General features: G+C 42.6%; 1 protein-coding gene across 8 annotated transcripts in view; it reads left to right on the top strand.

The window, feature by feature from the left end:
• Positions 1–18,772, top strand: part of fhod3b (formin homology 2 domain containing 3b) — a 168,219-nt gene that overhangs the window by 132,811 nt on the left and 16,636 nt on the right. For 6 of the 8 annotated variants that reach the window (XM_064347886.1, XM_064347871.1, XM_064347908.1 and 3 more), the window contains 6 exons: positions 177–296; positions 2,072–2,206; positions 4,123–4,173; positions 6,809–6,999; positions 12,380–12,871; positions 13,620–14,539. In XM_064347886.1, coding sequence (XP_064203956.1) covers positions 177–296; positions 2,072–2,206; positions 4,123–4,173; positions 6,809–6,999; positions 12,380–12,871; positions 13,620–14,539 — 1,909 coding nt within the window. The remainder of the gene's footprint in view (positions 1–176; positions 297–2,071; positions 2,207–4,122; positions 4,174–6,808; positions 7,000–12,379; positions 12,872–13,619; positions 14,540–18,772) is intronic. The other 2 variants (XM_064347897.1, XM_064347880.1) reach the window with 1 other exon arrangement.

Genomic DNA, 18,772 nt, shown 5'->3' with positions numbered 1-18,772 from the left:
GTATTTTTAGAGACATTATCAGTCAGCACAGGTATGACCCTAATTTTAATATGCATGCCTATTTAGTAGTAGTAGTAACCTACTCAAAATCCAGAGCACATTTATTGACAATGGAAAGATATTACTGAGGAAGTTTATTTAATTCTCTTCTCCTGTCTTTCTCCCCTTCTCAATAGGAATGGTGGATTGGGGAGCCCATATCCTGGAAGGTCCTATGCCACACTCAGTGCCCCCTCCACTCCTTCCAATCGCTACGCCAACGCAGTCTCGCCTTCAACAGAGCCAAAGACAGACCGGTGAGCAGCCACTGCGTGTGTGTGTGTGCGTGTGCGTGTGAGTGTGTGTGCGTGTGAGTGAGTGTGCGTGTGCGTGTGCGTGTGCTTGTGCGTGTGCGTGTGTGTGTGTGTGTGTGTGTGTGTGTGTGTGTGAATACATACAGGCACTTGTGCATGTGTGTGTGTGTGGGAGAATGCATACAGGCATTCACGCGTGCATGTGTGCAGATGTATGTTTACCTCATATGGCCCATAAGGGTTGGCCAGGTGTCATTCATTTCAGAAAGCACCGCGGCACTGCTTAAAAAGGGGGAATGTTGGTTCTGCAGATGAACTCTCTCAGACTGATGAATCCTGGCGATGCTGAGAATCCAGATGACACTTTTTTGGAAACGGAACCCCTCTCCTGTATTGTGAGGAAGTGAACAAGGAATGGGACAGTAGAGGATGAAATTCACCTTGACAGGGCAAAGATAGGCAGAGTTTTAAACAAACCATGCTATAGTTCATCAATGCTCTGGGATTTGTGTCTACTCTGACAATTTGCCTACACTTTTAATATTTTTCTTTCCATTTTGCATGATATTGGCAATGCCCCATGTGCAGCTGACTTTAACCAGCAGTTTAGCAGTTAACAGTAGCCATAAAACAACTATGCGACCCATACCATTCTCCAGTTCGGAGAAGGGCCAGACTAAAAGGCTAAAAAGTCTGATTCATAACAAAGGTGTTGCAGTAAAAATAACAAAACGTTTGCAATAAAAAGAGACATCTGTCAGAGATGCCATGTCACTTTCTGAATTAATCAATTACAGTACTCCTGAAGGGAAGCACCATTTGGGTTTAGGTTACTGCGTGCCGTTAAGTATTAAGACTAGCATGAGATGAGCAGCACAGTGATACAGTTTGTATCTGTAAAAGAAAGGTAGTCACTGCTTTATGCATTAGAATCCACATAATATTTTGTTACAAGCTTTTTTACGAGAGAATAGTTTATCCAGCAGACACAGATCTCTTCACAGCAGTCCTCACTATCCTTTCACAAACCCTCACAAAGATGCATATTTCTGGATCCTCAAATAAGAAACACAAGGTTGGTCTGGTTGCCCTTGTAACACTCAAAACAGTGGGTGGCAAAATAATGCAAAATAATCTGCATGTTTTTTATTCTTCAGAAGGGGGGGGGGGCAGTTCACAAAACAAAGATGTATGTCCAAGTCCCACAGAGGGGCAGCGCATTTATATAATATCTTTCATGTCTACATTAAGCATTAGCAAATCATCACCTGTTACTCTCTGCTAATTCCCAAAGTATGTTAGTAAGGTCAGTTTCATTACTTCTGCGAGAAAGCTTGGGCTGAACTCCCTCACCACGCCCATTGCCCTTCCACCTAGACTACAGTATTATTTATCAATTACAATTATGGATTACACTGGCTAGTTATTGTATACACACATATATAAATTACCCCAACATCCTCATGAAAAACAACCAAGAACACAACTTGTTCGCATTATTGCATGTCCTATCAACTGCAAGTGAGGACAGTGTCCTCACTTAGTTGGCTAATTAAAAAAAATATTTCAAGCAATCTAGTTGTTCGGGTTGTTTGGTGGCCTTATTTTGGACTTATCTTTGACACCAGAAGACCATGTGTTCAGCTGTCTGTCCACTTCAGCGTTAGAATGGCTCAACTCACACTGAGTTGAAATGATCCTGCTGCATAGAAAAGCTGGCGTCCTAACTATGCTATCTCCATGACTGAATCCCTGAATGTCTCTGTGTTTGTGGCCAGGCCTGCTCTGGGGGGCTTGTTGACGTCCTCGTACCGGCAGCACCAAGAGTCTCTGGCAGCGGAGCGGGAGAGGCGGCGTTTGGAGAGAGAAGAGCGGCTGCTGAAGATCGAGCGTGAGGAGAGGAACCGATTCAAGTGAGCACCTGTGCTGCGCACCTGCGTAAAACACAAACAGCACAACCGAATCAAACACGTATCATGAATCTGAATCACACAATGGAATCACAACTGAATCACTCAACTGGATTATACACATGAATTGCCAACCTCATATAACCAATTCACAACACCAAATCACACATCAAAATGACACGCCCAAGTAACGTAATACGTCCATCGTGCATCCAAATAATCAGCACCGTAAATGTGAAAAAATTGTTTCCTGTTGCATTTTGTTTATTATTCATGAAAATGACATTCCCAGTTCCAGCTCTTGTCAAGTCCATTGTGAGTATACTTCAGCGCACTGGTAATTGGTGAGAGCAGATGGTTATGTTTTGTTTCAGGCTCTATATGGTACATGTTATCAGCCCTGAAACTGAGCAGTGGAGAAATGTGCTTCTGTGGCCTTATGGAGATGTTGAAGGAATGAGACACATTTCGCTGGTAATAGTTGAGGAGGATGTTGTTTTTTTCCATAAAGGAGATGGTCTGAGGCCCAAGTCCTGGTCTTATCAGAGACGCCAGAGCTTGTTTACAGACTCCCAGGAGTTGCCTCTTCTTATTATGGTCAGGGGTGATGAGCAGCTCCCTGGCAGCCGTGGTTCACGCTCCACGCGTTTTTCAGCTGGAAACAGACGCCGTGTTTCGTCTGACTTGCTCTCCTTGCCATATAAAGAGACGGTCTGGATCCTGGCCCCCTCGGTAGCCTGAGACATGTCAGCCTGTCTCATTCCTCAGTCTCCGCAGATAAAGACTGCGCGGCGGACGGGGAGCGGGGCTGGTAACTCAGGGGAGGAGGATTCCACTCCCAGGTGCAGCGCTGCCGCTGCGCACTCGAGCCGGCTTCTCTCCACCTGCGTGGCTTACGTAAGACGCCCAGCTGTGTAAACGAGCAACATGGAGGAGCGTGAGCCGTGCGAGTCACGCAGGATGGAGTTCCTGCCGAGCAAACAAATAAAAGCCACGCATTAGGCCATACAGACCGGGCTCAGGTTGCTGTGGTCGCGGTCATGCATCATCAGGTAACCCCAGGATTTCTCCAGATCAGTGCGTAGAGTAGGCAGAGGTCAAGTTGTTAGCTGACAACAGCGGCTCTAGTTCTGTGATCTGTTCACTCCCACAGTCTCCCCAGGAGAATGAAAGCTTTTTGCCCCACGCTGTTTTCATCAGTCTCTGATCTATCCATCTCCCTGATTGTGGAAGAAGTGGTGTGCGTGGAGGAAGTCGTACCGAAGGCTGGTGTCACTGCACTTAGTAGCTCACACGTTATAGATAATTAATTTGCGCCTGCAGTGACCACTGGGTTGTGTGTCCATAGCAGAACTGTTTTGCTCAAGTGGCTCTGGGACAGGCCTTTGTATTGATTTACGAGGCTACTGATGGATACTTACCCCGGTAAGTATCCATCATCCAGCAACTTGAGTGAAATCAGGCCAAGCTGAGTGATTGCATAACAGGGAAAAACTGTGGTCACAGCTGGGGAAGTGTGGAGGACACCATTGGCAAATGTGTTTGGCATGTAGTGATTTCTACACACCAGTGATTTAACCTTCACATATCCCAAAACATGGGCCATTCTCTGACCCTTGGCCTCAGCAGGGTGCATCCATCTCTCTCCTAGCTCTAACGTATTGTAACGATCATCAAAAAAATCTCTGAGTCCCACAGTGGCACCAGGACAAGTTCAGTGTAATCTTCTTTGTAATGAAGCCAGGATGCTAATGCTAGGATAATTTACTTCGATGCATTCCAATTGTGCAGGGATACACAATAAGCACATATAAACAACGGAGAGGTGGGGGGAGGGGGGCTGTAAATATGTAAAACAGTGCTTTACATGCTGAACTATTTCTGATGAATTCTCTTCTCTGTCTCCTTTGTGCTGTCAGCCGGGACTATGTGGACAAAAGGGAAGAGGCCAGACAGGCCAGAGAGGAGAGGTATGTGTTTTCTGCACACTTCACTGCTCTTTCACTGGTCAGCTCCAAACACTCGCATGCAGTACTGTGTGCGTACTCTGCCTTAGTGCAGATATTCATCTAAATGAACTATCCCACTTGAGAGAATGAATCATTTGGAATTTACCCAGTGCTGGTATTTAAAGGGAACTTAGGACTCCTCTGTGAGGCATTAGCAGCAGTTTAGCTTCTAGCTGTCATGTGACACATGCAGTAATCCTGGGAGAAACTTGATTCATTTTTATCTTGTGGAAAAAACAGATTTTTTTTGCCAAAATGTATAACAAGTAAATAGCCAATTACAAAGCTTTGTATAAATATTTAATATTTACAAGCAAACATTTTCACAGTTTTATTTTATCATAAGCACAACATTAACTGTCAAATTACTGTTGGTGCAGTATATAATTTCTTTGATACTGTTGAAGATGCATGGTCGATTGGCAGCCATCGCTGCCAATGAAGACTGTACAGACGCACTAGGGAGCTTTCAAACAGTCTTACAAACACTGTTGTGCACTTTGCCCAGGTGCATGATCTTCAGGTGCGTTCAGGCTTCATTCCTCTCTCCTGAATGGAATGTATCTCACAGGATGGTCTGAAGCATTGCAACCCCAAATCCCAGTCTTATAATTGTGTAATTGTTTTCAGGTTAAAAACTATGCTGCTGTACTATGCCAAAGCATTTTCCTTGCTTAGAAGAGTGAAAATATTCCAGCCTTTTTTCTTTTTCATTTTATTTCTTTCATTCTTTTTTTAAATCATGCACTTTCAAATAAAAGGGGTGCCAGCAAACTGATTGTTTTGGCTTGTTTGCAAGTCAGATTTGTGAGAAAATCGGTATCAGGTATTTTTACAGGCACTTTTTTTTTTACTTTTGATTTGTTTAGTCTGCACCTTTTGCAGTGTGCCATACCATAAACAGTAGCTTTGGAATTTTAATATTAAATGTATTTATGCATGGTAAAAAGTGTTGAATCAACTGGAATGGGTCAATTCAGTGCATACTGGCCTTTCAGCCAAGAGGTAGAACATTTAAAGTGATGATGGGAGATGATGGAGAAGTGGAGCTAAACAGAATAAAAATACTCCGTGTTCCTCTAGAGGCCAATCATTATCAACACACCCCTTAAAGGTAGGAATGCGTTTTTGCCTCATATATTTAAAATACATTCCAATAAAAATATGTCCATCATTGATTCTAATCTCTTAACAATAATTCAAAGTATAATAGCAATCCACCTCGTAGGCCTATAGCAGCAGCAGTGGTAATTGTTTTAATTAATTCATATGAGTCGACTGTTTATTTTTTTGTTTTTCGAATCTAGACATATTTCCGATTAAATATTACCGCGACCTTGGTGCTTGACGCTTAATGCGGTTTCCAATTTACAGAATATAAAGACCGTAAGCGGCACCCAACGGTGGAAGAAATGTTACTTCCCTAGAATAGGCACCAGATGTGAGAGTCCTGCGGGACAACAAAATCCGCAGCTGTGAGTAAAATATAGGTGTCAGGGCCTCTCTGCGCCTGTTACACATTAAGACGTTTAGCAAAAACACGACAAGGTGTGTAATTGCCTTTGGACATGCACCAGATAAGATACTGTCGAATGATGTATGCGCGTGCAAGGTTCTAAAGTATCAGAAGGGTAGCTATGTCTTTAACATAACTTAATGCTTTATACGGTATTATCTGAAACATGAATCCAGTCTGTTTTTAAATCCAGGAATTACTTTGAAGATAAATAATTCCGATTGTGTTGCTTTTTATAGAAGCACATAGTTAAGGGAAAGAGATAAGCTTACTAAAAAAATTAAAATAGAACAGAAGGAATGATTTCCCTGATACCGAACATATGGAAATAATTAATTTTCAGACTGTTTTCAGTTTAATGTGCACGCTACACATGAAAAGAGCGGTTACGAATAACGTAACGCTTCTCATGAAATTTTGGATGAGGATAGACATATCAGTGCCACTAGTTTCATTTGCCGGTATAAAACGTGGGGTGATGTTAATGAGTGTGAAAATGGGCTGGGTTAGTACTTACAGTTCACTGAAACTTCTTAAAGCAAATGTGTTTCTAGCAGACTGTACGGGGCGGAAACGTGGAGAATTTCCCTCCTCTCTGGAATGGTTACAGGTTACCACAGAATCCCTTGTGAGCGCTGGAGATTTAATGCGGTGGACGGCACATCTTGAATAGGTTTAGGCTGATTTACCTCTGATGTTCTGTTTTCCCATTGGAAAGTAAACTCCTGTTGAATATGTCCGCTGTAGCTTGATAGGAGAAACTCACCGGAGAATTTTTCTGAGGAAAGGATAAGGCTGGGAATACTAGCATATTAACGCAGCGCATGCGACTGGAGCAGTAGATAAACCATTTCAGCCATTCTACCTGAAAATTATTTTGCCGAAAATCTAGAATTTAGCAGAAATTAATGTCACTGCAGTATGTTTGTTGTGCGAAGAGGACAGAATAGCACATGGGAAATTACCCATCAAATAACGGCTGACCTGCTCTATTCTTTTCTCCACCCTTTTCTGTGTGTCGCGCTCTGTAAAGGCGCGTCACCCCTCGTCTAAAAAATAACCGAATGAAACGTATTGCAGGTACAAGAATGTGGAGAAGCTGGCAGCAGAGGAGTATGAGAAGGAGCGCACGCGACTGGCGCCGAGAGGACGCAGCGAACTGACCCTGAGCCTGAGTCTGCATCCAACCAGCTCCTCATCGTCCCGTTGTGCCACCCCGTCCTCCGTGGAGTCCCAGGAGGACTCCGCTTCTCGTTTACCCTCGACAAGAGGTAAAATATCTTGCTTTTCACTCGATCACACAAGCTAAAAGAGAAAATATTTTGTATTGCCATGCATGCAAAATTAAGTTTGTAATTCAGGGCAAAATGAAAATGGCAAGTGGATTAAATTACATGATAGTGTAGTTATAATCAAAACCATCATTCCTTCTGGTTGCTGGGTTCTAAGTGGATACATGTAACTTTACAATAAATAAATGAATAGATGCATATCACACATATTTGAAGAGATATGCCTATTTTCTATCCAAAAGGTGCTGATGAGGAGTAACAGACAGCTATCCAATGCCTTCCTGTTTTCCAGCATTCCTGTTTTCTCTAGGCTTCTGGATATAAGTTTAATGAACACCTGCCACAGAAACACACAGAGGTCTCTTTAAAACAAGCTGCTACATTGGCCTAGCACTCACAGAGCCTGAAAAAAAAACTTAATTTCCTTCCCAAGTGATCTCTAATCCAACACAATTTTCTTAAGCAATGGTGCAAATTCATAGTTTGAGCTGAGTTGTTGGTTCTAAAATCGTTGTGGGGTGGTGGAAGAGAGGACCCTTGAAGCTGTAAGACAGTGCACATTTATGCATATGAACAATGATAGCTAAGTGCAGGGAGTCGCCAGGTCACCCATGGATTGGTTGCCATGACATTTGATCCCCTCTTCCGTCTGTGACTCAATAGCCTTCTTCAGCATTTATACAGTCTGTAGTGTAGTAATGAATCAGCCGTGTTATATTGCTACTGTGCAAAATGCTCCATGCTAAGAGTGAGGACCTGGAATAGTTCACCCTTAGTCTGCTGATTGGTGAGTGGTACGCATTAATTATTTAATCAAAACTTACACATTTAAATTGTGCACCATCTTTGTTGAATCAACCTCACCATTCGTCGGTTTCTATAGTTTGTCTACTTTTTTTTGGGTATATTGAGGTTTAAGTCATTTTTTAGTTAGAAATAATTATACCTTTATTATTTCAACCTTGATCTCTGATTTGGATCTGTGTGCCTAATTGGCAGGCTAGAGCTGTTCTCTTCTGAAATGCATACTGTGCTCTGTGCTTTGTTGTTATGCAATCGTAGAAGTCCATCCATTTCCATCAATTGCTTGACTTGCTTTCAGAAGCTTATTCCAACTCATCCTTTTCAAACTACGTTCATTTTTTCCTCCCTCTAAAACAGCCTTTAATTCTTCATGCAGTTGTTGCTTTCCCTAAACTGACATGTGTTACCTCTCTTTAAAAAACTCTATTTTTGACTCCATAAACTCGTCTTCCCACCAAAACCGAGTGAAGTCGGGATCACTGGGTCTCTGCATTCCTTTCTCAGCGTTCTCTGCTGGACCCAGTCTGCTCTTCAGCCACACCCAAGAAGCTTCTCCGTTCTCCATTCTTTATTTTGTCATGACCTGGCTGCTCTTTTTGACAGTTTGGCTTGTGCCATCCTTCCAGCTCTGGCTGGTCTGGTAGTCTCTGCTGCTGCTAAAGGGTGGTTCTCATCTTTCTCAGTCTTGCTGGTCACAATTATCAGGCCTGTTGGAGATTCTCTTCCTCTGCTTGATATCCATTAGCTTGTCACAGCACCTGCAGAGTTTTTGGTAGTTCTTTTGGCACATATATGAACCAGCTATAGTGGAGCAGCCTTGCAACTGCATGTAATTTGTAATTAGCACATAGCAGGTGAGATTCACACTGTCAGAGTAATCTGTTGGCACAGGTATTTTGCTGTGATGGTATAGCCCCATGGTATACTTGGCAACATTACAATACTGTGGCAGAAAAATAAAATGCAGAAATGTGTGTGTGTGTGTGTGTATATGTGTTCCTTGCATTCCTAAAGTTAAGATGTCTTTAAGTAATGGGTGTGTGCATAGTTCAGGAACACACCATCTCAAATTAGCCAAAGATAAACATCAGCGGTGGCTTTGGTTCAGTCTAAGGCATAAAGCTCTGAAGTAGGTTTGCTGGTCAGATGGTTTCAATGTTAAGTGGGAATTTTCCGGGTCTGGGTGGCAGACAGAGGCCACAGCCCCTGACAATTAGTCTGTGGTTGTAGTTCAATTTGTCTGTGATTGTAGTGCAATTTGTCTGTGATTGCAGTGTGGGCCAGGCTGCAGTTTGTGCAGTTTGAGTGAGTTCTTTTGTTGGTATCAAATAAGATCTAGAGGGCATACATTACTCATTGAACCAATGGTACACCACAGAGAATTATAAGTTAAAATCCTTTGCTGAGCCCCATGTTGGTAGTATGTAAAACACCTGTGCTATTTGCTGAGACTCTGTGAATCTCCTCTTCTCACAGTGTAAATAACAGCTTGCTGCAAAGTGGTCTCTATTTACCTGCTGTCAGGTCAGGGAATTAAAAGTATAAAGGAATCTTTTAGGTCTACCTTTATGATAAGTAATCATATAGATTACCATCTTTGATTTGTCTTCATTTGTTTATTATCAGGGGCAATAGTATTGATTGATTGTGGCACTGTGTCTTGACTCTTCAGTTTTAGGAATCACAAATCTCAATATTTGCACTGCAAGTGTTCACATGGAATTTCTTCTGTTAAGCTATACGTTTGGCAGATATTTGCATTCCTTTTGTTGTCTGGTACAATACAGAGAGGACCACATAGTTACTATGCTTTAAGCTCATAGTATAGGATGGCTCAACCACCAGTGAATATGGGGCCCTGCACGATGTGTCCAGATAATGCCCTGATTCTTGCTGCAGTAATACGTCCCGCTTTTCAGATGCGCATCTTGACTGTGCCAGTGCCAGCTGTGGTCATGGTTCACATACTCGCCCTTAAAGTCACCCAGGAATGGAATTCCCTGCCCAATTATGCAATAAGGACTTCTCAGGTCAATAGACTGTCTCTGGTTCACCTGCATTGGGAATACGCATTGTTTCTCCACAAATGTCTGCGCAGCTCAGCTGGTGGGATATATGCAGTAGTTAAAAGAAGCCACACGTGGCTGGACATACTTAGCAGGATGTGGGTATGCCCAAATTTTGGAAATAAACATGGAGATTAAAAAGTTTTATATTTTTTTAAATATCAAATATAAATTGCACAGAACTTGTTTCAAAGCTATGTTTTTTAAATAATTCATAAGTAGTAATAAGCATTTTATAATTCTTTAATAACAAAAATATCCAAATACAATTGTGGCTAACATTGCAAGCATGCATATTCAAACTCAACTTTTTTTTGCACATTAAGCTAAGAGGGCAAAGAATAACATGAAACAGGAAGGCTTGATATTAGATTGATTTGCTCGAAGTTTAAAGCAATGGAGAAGAAGAGTCAATGTTTAGGTTTTTTTTTTTTTAAGAACATTTTGAGGATATGCAGAAAGTCCCATGTTTACATGCTTTTTACAATTTAAGTGTAATTCCTCTGGAAACATTATGACTCTAGTGTTGTCTTATCACTCTTGTTTGAGCTGGGCTCGGTAAGCCTGGTTGGTATTTTTCCTCATTCCTTAGTCTTCATGGTACATTTCCTCTTTTACCGTCTGTCCTTGGAAATAAACAGAAAGATTTATTGTATTTGGGAGATGTCTATCCACAAGGGCTATATTGAGTCGTATCATCCTGCAAGGGCAATTTTAATACTGTTTATTCAGTATGGATACCTTTATCCATGGCTTTCATAGTGACATACGCTGTTAAATCATCTGTAAGTTCACTCGAGCACAATACACCGCTTTCAGTACTTTGTAATTTACTGCATGGAATAGCATGACCTCGCCTGTCCTCATCGTTATGTACTCATGTTTCCCATATACACTGTAAAGGCTAAAAGTGAACATGGTCCTGCATTCAGCAGTCCAGTTCTTGATGTCTAATGCACTGAATGTGCAGGGAGACCCTTTCATTCCACATTTAAACAGAAACAAATTTAGTGTCAATTGTTGTTGACTGTTACCTGCTTTGGCTGCCAGTGAAATGAAACAGTCTGTTTGCATGTCGGCCTACATCCCCCCCCACCCCCCCCAAGATGTTATGATAGCCACACCATTTTTACTATTCTTCACTATTATTCATTTGTTGAGTGCTTTTCCAATAAAGGAGTAGACCTTTTCTTTACATTCTATAGCAAGGTTTTCCTTAATGGATGAGCACACAGGGAATTGTGGGTGCAGACACGACGGAGTGTAGCACAGTGGGTAAGGAACTAGACTTGTAACCGAAAGGTCGCAGGTTCGATTCCCGGGTAGGACACTGCCGTTGTACCCTTGAGCAAGGTACTTAACCGAAATTGCTTCAGTATATATCCAGCTGTATAAATGGATACAATGTAAAATGCTATGTAAAAAAAAAAAGTTGTGTAAGTCGCTCTGGATAAGAGCGTCTGCTAAAAGCCTGTAATGTAATGTAATGTTGGTAGCACGTGTGGGATGAGTTGCGTGCTGGGAAGCTTCCTGAACAGACTGAGCTGGGAACCTTCTCACCCTGCTGTAGTCAAAACAGAAGCTCCACTTTGAACATCTTGGCTTTTTAAACTGAGAACCCCCGGCGTCTGTCCTCCCCTGCGGTACTGCATTATCACATTATTTATTTGCATAGTAGACTCCCTTACCCATGATGACATGGCGTATGGTTTACATAACTTTACATATACAAGTTTTACATCTGGAACAGAACGTCAGCAGTGTTCCTGCTTCTGAAGGCCCAATGTTAGAGAATGGGCAGTGCTGCTGTGGGACTTGATATGGCCATAGCAGCAAAATTGGAATTAAAGGCTCTATTTTAATCGGTCAACCCTGAAACTTTTGAGTGCGGGGGTGTTCCACAGTCCTGAGGGATTCCAAAGTGACTGTGAAACATTTCCTTTTTGATAAGAAAAACATCTGATGAAACGCATGTTTCTAGTTTTCTTACCGCAGAAGTTTGAAAGAACAACGCTATCGCATGGAATGAAATGCCCTCTTCAAGATAGTTTAATCTTAATTTGATGTTGTCATATCTTTGAATTATTAAATCTGCTTAAAGACTTGCCTTCAGCTCAGAAATGTATTTGAAGTGGTGCCTGAGAAGTGCAAGATTGTTGAAAGCAAGAAATCTATGAGCTAACTGTACATACATGCAGCGTGTTCATTGAGTATTTACAGGTGTTAATATGATAATGGATATCACATAACAGCTTTTTGACAAAAGTGAAATGTTGCATTAAGTGCAAATTAATGTCAAAATCCTCAGTCATTCTTTAAATTTTTTTATCAAAAATATTAAGAGAGTTTTAAAATGAAGACAGTTTTAAAATGTTGCAATTCAAAGATAGTAACAAATTAGACAAGACAGCAGTTGGTTGTAATAAACATATTCTGCCATTGCAGTCTGTCATTTTGATTTGTCACTGATGTTTTGTTTCCCTTGACAGCAGTCGTCAGTGAACCAGAGCCAGAGCCAGAGTCAGAGTCAGATTTCAGACCCGCAACCAGCCCAGAGCCAGACCTGACAGAACCGGAAGCTTCTACAGAGCCAGAGGAGGAACAGGGTCCAGAAGAGGAAGTGGAAGAGGAACCGGAAGAGGAAGTAGCTCAGCTCAAGCCTGAACAGGAAGCAGAGGAAGGTGATAGGACTGTTGTAGAACAGGAGGAAGACCGTGGAGAGGAAAAGGAGAGGTTGGAAGTTGAGGTGGAGGAAGTGGTGGAGCCAGAGCCAGAGCCGGAGGTGGAGGTGGAGGTGGAGGTGGAACAAGAGCAGACACCAGAGCGGGAAAGTGAGGACCATGCCATTTTGAGTGAAAAGGAGCGGCAAAATGAGGAGGTGAATGAAAAAGACAATTGCTCCGCCTCCAGCATCTCCTCAGCTAGCAGCACTTTGGAGCGGGAGGAGAGGGAGGAGAAACTTACTAGTGACAATGAGACAGGTAAGGGCCATGAACTGCAACCTTGGTTAACAGTGTACAAGAGTAAGAAAGGTGGGTGGACTGCATCTTTGAAGAACAAAATTACTATGCCATATATAATATTAATATTCACAACGTATTTACAGCAGTGGAGTGACTGTTTGTTTAGAGGTCAACCTAAATTCTGAGCATTCACTTAAACTCACAGTATCCCCATTCTGTTTTCATACATAGAACATGGACCAAGGGGATGGCGGTTTCAAGTACTGTGTTACTTTTATATGTTTCCATTCATAAAATAAGGGAAAACATTATAAGACACATCAGGAAATTATTATAATTGAATTATGATGGTGATCAAGGTTAGCATTACAGACATTGTTGAATTTGTATATTGAATGAAGATGGAAAAGTCTAGCAATATTATTTATCTGCCAGTCTGCAGCCCTTATGAAAGATAATGTATACAGTGTACATTCATGTAGCTGACTTTTTACTGGAGGAACTGAGCAATTAAGAGTGTACTGCAACTAACTTGGAATTAAACCTGTGAGCTACAAGCACCTTTAACCATTTAGTAACACTGTCTCCCCAGTGCTCTCAGAGAAAAATAAATTAGCCTAAATAAGGCCACCCATGTTATTCTCCAGCACCATTTTGCACCAGCTCAATAAACTGTCTGTGGGCTAACCTGCTCTTAGAGCACATATAGAAATAGAAAATATTACTGTGTAACTTGTGCTACTCTGTGTGTTCACCACAACCATAGGCCAGTGGGCACAGTGCATTAAAGATGTGGACGTGAATGAACAGTGCAGCAAGATCCTCAACAGCAAACTCTTCATGCTGGACATGCTGTACGCCCAAAACAAGAAGCCTGAGGAGAACGAGGAGGGAGAGGAGGAAGAGGGTGAAAAGGACAAAGAGGAGAAGGACTGTGAGGACCAGGACCCCTCAGTGACCAGCCTGGCCAGCAGGATCTCCACTCTGGAGGCCAGCCGCCTGGCTTCGGAGGACAACGTCAGGAAGATGGACATGGGCCACCTGGATAACCAGGGCAGCGTCCGAGCCTTTGCAGAGAAGTTTGGGGACCTGGTGAAGGGCCTGGTGTCGCCGCCCGAGAGCGAGTCGCAGGAGAAGCAGCCGGAGAAGGCCGTGCCCGCCTCAACGCCAATGCCGCCCAAGAAGGAGTCGGACTACATCTGGGACCAGCTGATGGCCAGCCCCCGGGAGCTCCGCATCAAAGACATGGACTTCACTGACCTGGTGGACGAAGACGACCTGGACATCCTGGATATCGGCAGTGTGATGGGTTCAGGGGAACTGATCCCGCCTCCGCCCCCTCCCCCCTGCATCTCTGCCCTGCCCCCGCCCCCGCCTCTTTTTGGGTGCCCCCCACCTCCTCCGATCCCCGGCATGCCGCCTCCCCCCCCCTTCATTGCGCCGGCCCCTCCCATGCAGCCCCCGCTAGGGTCCCCGCAGCTTAGCCGAGGGGAGCCCCCACTCTTCCAGAAGAAGAAGAAGACTATACGACTTTTCTGGAATGAGGTTCGGCCCGTGGACTGGCAGTATCGGAACCACAAACACTGCCAGGAGTCTCTATGGTCCAAACTGGAACCAATCAAATTGGACACGTCCAAACTGGAGCACCTCTTTGAAACCAAATCCAAAGAGCTTCCAGTCACCAAGGTACAGTGAACATAAAAACTTTACTGAGTTTATATTCCTTTAGGACCCATAAACTTCAGTCATGAAAGATAACTGCATTTTAGAGCTATAGTTCCCTAACCTTTCCTCTGGTACCCCCTGCCAGATCCAAGTATTTCATGTGTTCCGTCTCAAGCACAACTGATGCGACTAATCAAGGGCTTGATTTGTTGTCTCAGGTGTTCTTGAGGGGGAACACATGAAATACTTGTATCCAGCTGGGGGTACCCAAGGAGAAGTTTGGGAACCCACGGTTCTAGAGGACAGGATATATACATCTTTTTTTGTTCATCACAAATTATTGTAGAAATATTGCTGCAGTATAGCTAATGTACATAGTATTCCTTTCACATACTATTTTTCCTTTGGGTTTATGAGAATTTTATTTGCCGGACACTGACAAAACACTTGAATACGCTTTTGCTGGGATTCTGAGAAGCTAAAGTTCAGAATTTTGTGCCTAGTACTGGAGTAAACTGCCATGCTCAGTATTACTTTTGATGACCTCAGGAAGCAACTGAGTCTAATGTCTGTTCTCAATGCCGTCATCTCCTATGACACAAGTGATGCAGTACAGTAGAGTGCAGCCAAGAATGTGCCTGCTGGTCCGGAGTAGATGCGTACCTGTATTTGTGCCAGATAATTCATTTGCGCTGCAATACTTTATCTGAGTGGAGTTGAACTAATAAAATTGTCATTTTGAATCTTCATCCACTGCGACCAGTTCTCATCCAGCAGGCAATACGCAGAAAGTGTCTGCAGGGTTGTGCTCGCAGGTCCATCGTCTCGTGCGCATTGCGTAGACTCTGTGGCTCACCGTTCATAATTCAGAGCTTCCTGCTGTGTGTTCTGTTCAAGTGACACATGTGCTGCCATTTAGCCCCGAGGGCTGAGGAGCGCCGGTGGGACACGTGTTCCCGTTCCAGAGCCCTTCCCTCTGGAACATTTGGAATGCATTGTGCTGCTTGGACTGCATTCAGCCAGTGTCACCCTGGGTTTCTGCTTTCAACCTGCAGAAAAAGGCACTAGATTTGAAACAGATCAGATGAAATGTAGGTCAGCCCCATTCCATTGTGGAAAGAGACAGGATGATGGAGTGCCATAGATTCTCCCTAATATCTTTTAAAGCCGAATCAAAGGTGCAGCCGTTTCCTCTGATCTGGGGGCTTAAAGGCTTTTCTGTCACTTTGAATTTCAGGATCTGAGGTGGTAGAAAAAACTGAGAGCTGGGAGGCCACACAGATAGATTAAATCTCGCAACGGTCAACATTTAGCATTTTCCTCAGAATTCCATTCCATTTTTGCCCAGCAAATCCATCATCAGTCTATTTTCCTCTCTGCATGGAAGAACTTATTTAGCCCTACTGTGCAGTTTTCATTGCTTCCCAGCTTAAAGCTGAGTAGAGCTAACTTTTAACTAAACTTACCTAGCAGCCTTCGCATGGAAGATGATGTCTGGGATTATTTCCTAATAGACTTTTTCTCTTAGCCCATCTCACCTCAGAACATTTTGTTTGAGTTTCAATATCACTTTTAAAAGTTTATTAATCCCATCTAAGATTTGTGGGAAATTTCTCTAAACCTGATTTCCAGCTACTGTATAAATCAATTGAAATTCATGGTTGAACTCAAAGACCTGCTCCAAAAACAATTTGTGTTTGGAGATTCTGTTGTGAACAATGTTTTAAAAGTGCTGTATAAACAAATTCGTTATTTCAGTGTTTTCCTATCTTAATTGGAATATACTGTACACCTAAAACACTTAAGTTATAATTGTGCTGTTATCAATGTATTATTTACTCTTCATATTCACTGTGACACTGCCTTAGCCCAAAGACAGTTTATATGCATTGATTTGAAATCTAATATCTAATTCTGTCTGGAATGAGATGTGCAAAAATATACTAATCCCTCAACCACACATGCTGTTCTCAGCTAAGCCAGACAGTATTATTATGTTTTTTAAAGACTCAAAAATATGACACAGATCTTCTGGATCACCCCTCACCTGTTCCTCTGTTAACAGAGGTTGTGATGTAAAGTGCTGGCAGACACTAGACACACTAGCAAGAAAGGCTCAGTCACAGTGGAGCAGTGCTGTTTAATGCAGCAATATGGAGCCCACATGGCCGCTCTGAACATGTCAGAGGGAGGTGTTGTTTGCAAACATGTGGTCCCACAAGTGCTGTCACCTGAAAACAGGTGGCGGTGGCACTGCAGCGGGAATAGCCCTGCCGTCTGCACCATGGCGCCACACCCTCAGAACAGGGAGCCGAGCATGTGACCCTTCCACCTAGCTCCCAATCCCACAATCCCCCACTCCCGGCAAGGCTGGAAACCAGCCCGTCCTCGCGAGCCGTGCTTCAGAAACGGTTTTCATTAAAGCGCAGAAAAACAGAATAAATAGCCTTCAGGTGTTTGCGTGTTTCATAGAAGAGCCATTTATCGTGGCCACAGTTTTTATACATATCGCAGGAAGAAACATTTGTGGTAATTACCCACATCAAAGACATTCCTTTCCACTTTATTTCAGTAGGTAGCAGAGGGGGAAATGGTGAGTCAGTCCCGGTTTAGTTATTTATTTTTAAGTCTACATAACGGAAAAATATCTGGTTAAATGCACCCTCTGGAGTTGGAAATCTTTTCAGAGATAGCGCCCGTGCTTTCAAAATTCAGATACAGCTTTAGAGTTTTTGAGACAACACATGGTCTCTTTTTTTCTGGTTTTGCTTTTGTTTCTGTAGGTAGACATAAGAACCTGCAGTCAAAATAAAGGCTTTAATTGTGGGTGTGTGTCAGGAGGTGAGACTCTGATATTTTAGAAAGTAACCAAGGAGTAACAATCCCTGATAAGGGATTGAGCATCTTGTATTACTTTGTTTGGCTTATTTACTTTGCAGCCACTTTTCATCTTGGCTTACTTGCCGCAAAATCAGTATGTATTAGTACAATACCACACTGTATTAGACAACCAGTGCAGGTCAGCAATAATATAACATTAAGTAACCCCTTAAAACCCAGGGCTTTTTGTAAGAATCCCCCTGTCTTAAATTAACCACTTTATCTCCAAAACTATATACAGTACCAACATGGTTCAAAGCTTGAAATAAAAAGCACATTTGTACCAAAATGATCAAATGCTCTGATCCTCCAACAGTCTCACTAAGTAAACATACAGGAAATATTTTTTCTCAAAAACAATAAAGGAATCCAAAAATAGTTTAGTCTTTTATTTTTTATGTAGTGATTATATGTAATTCTGATTCTGGACAAAAGCATATTTCTTTTTCCATTCATACCCGAGGATGTGTACAACAACAAATAAAAAGTTTTGAGTGGATTGAATTAAGCAGTAAAATCTGATGTGTGTTTTCCCAAAGGTGGGCCCAAAGTGTCCCCAAATCCTCGCCAAATGGCACCAAACCTCTCCAAATTGGAATATTGTGCATATATTTTTTCCAAGCCATATTCCACTTCCAGAAGCTAATTCTATTTACTTCTATTGGAAACGTGAGCAAGAAAAAAGTGCAGAAGTACGATGTCTATTTCTCCATTTCAATGTGACCATCTATTGACCAATCAGGGTTAACTTACATTACATGAATCATACCCAGTTCAGAAAAAAAGGACAGATTGAACACAGTACAAAGTGCAAGCTGCTAGGTTGGTATGGTTTCAACCATTTTTTCAACCCAGTTAAGTCTTGTCATCTGCCTTTGCTTCATGGAAAGATGAACAGCTCTTTAGATCCAGCAGAGCTGCAGAGCATGGTATTCATTTCTCATCTAAAAGAATGGGCTGACTGGAGGATAAAGGTGGGCAGCTCTTAGGTCCAGTCCTGATCCTGAGCTCTGGGATGGGTGTGCATGGTGTGAAGGGGGGCAGTGTGTGTGTGTGTGTGTGTGGGCTGGGGGGTGGGCTGTCCTTGTATGGTAAATTGAGAAGAACCATTGAACATGGGACTTCAAAGGCTGCCTTGGTTCTCGCCCTTTGAGCGTGCTCAATGTCACTGACTGCATGTTTAAAATGTTTTACTTTGCTTATCAGACAGGAGGTAGTGGAAAGCAGTTTGTACAGGAAGTAATTACTTGTCTGTAGACTTGCCTGGTTTTGTTCTATGAGGCGACTTTCTTTTGTCATCCGTTTCAGCTGTTCTCACAACAGCTCTGGTTTCCATGGCATCTGTTATGCATCTATTTCCTAAGAATACTATGG

The sequence above is a fragment of the Anguilla rostrata genome, chromosome 1 (assembly GCF_018555375.3).
Source record: "Anguilla rostrata isolate EN2019 chromosome 1, ASM1855537v3, whole genome shotgun sequence".
Classification (NCBI taxonomy): domain Eukaryota; kingdom Metazoa; phylum Chordata; class Actinopteri; order Anguilliformes; family Anguillidae; genus Anguilla; species Anguilla rostrata.
Note: the sequence above shows the minus strand (reverse complement) of the source record. Positions and strands in the feature narration are given on the sequence as shown.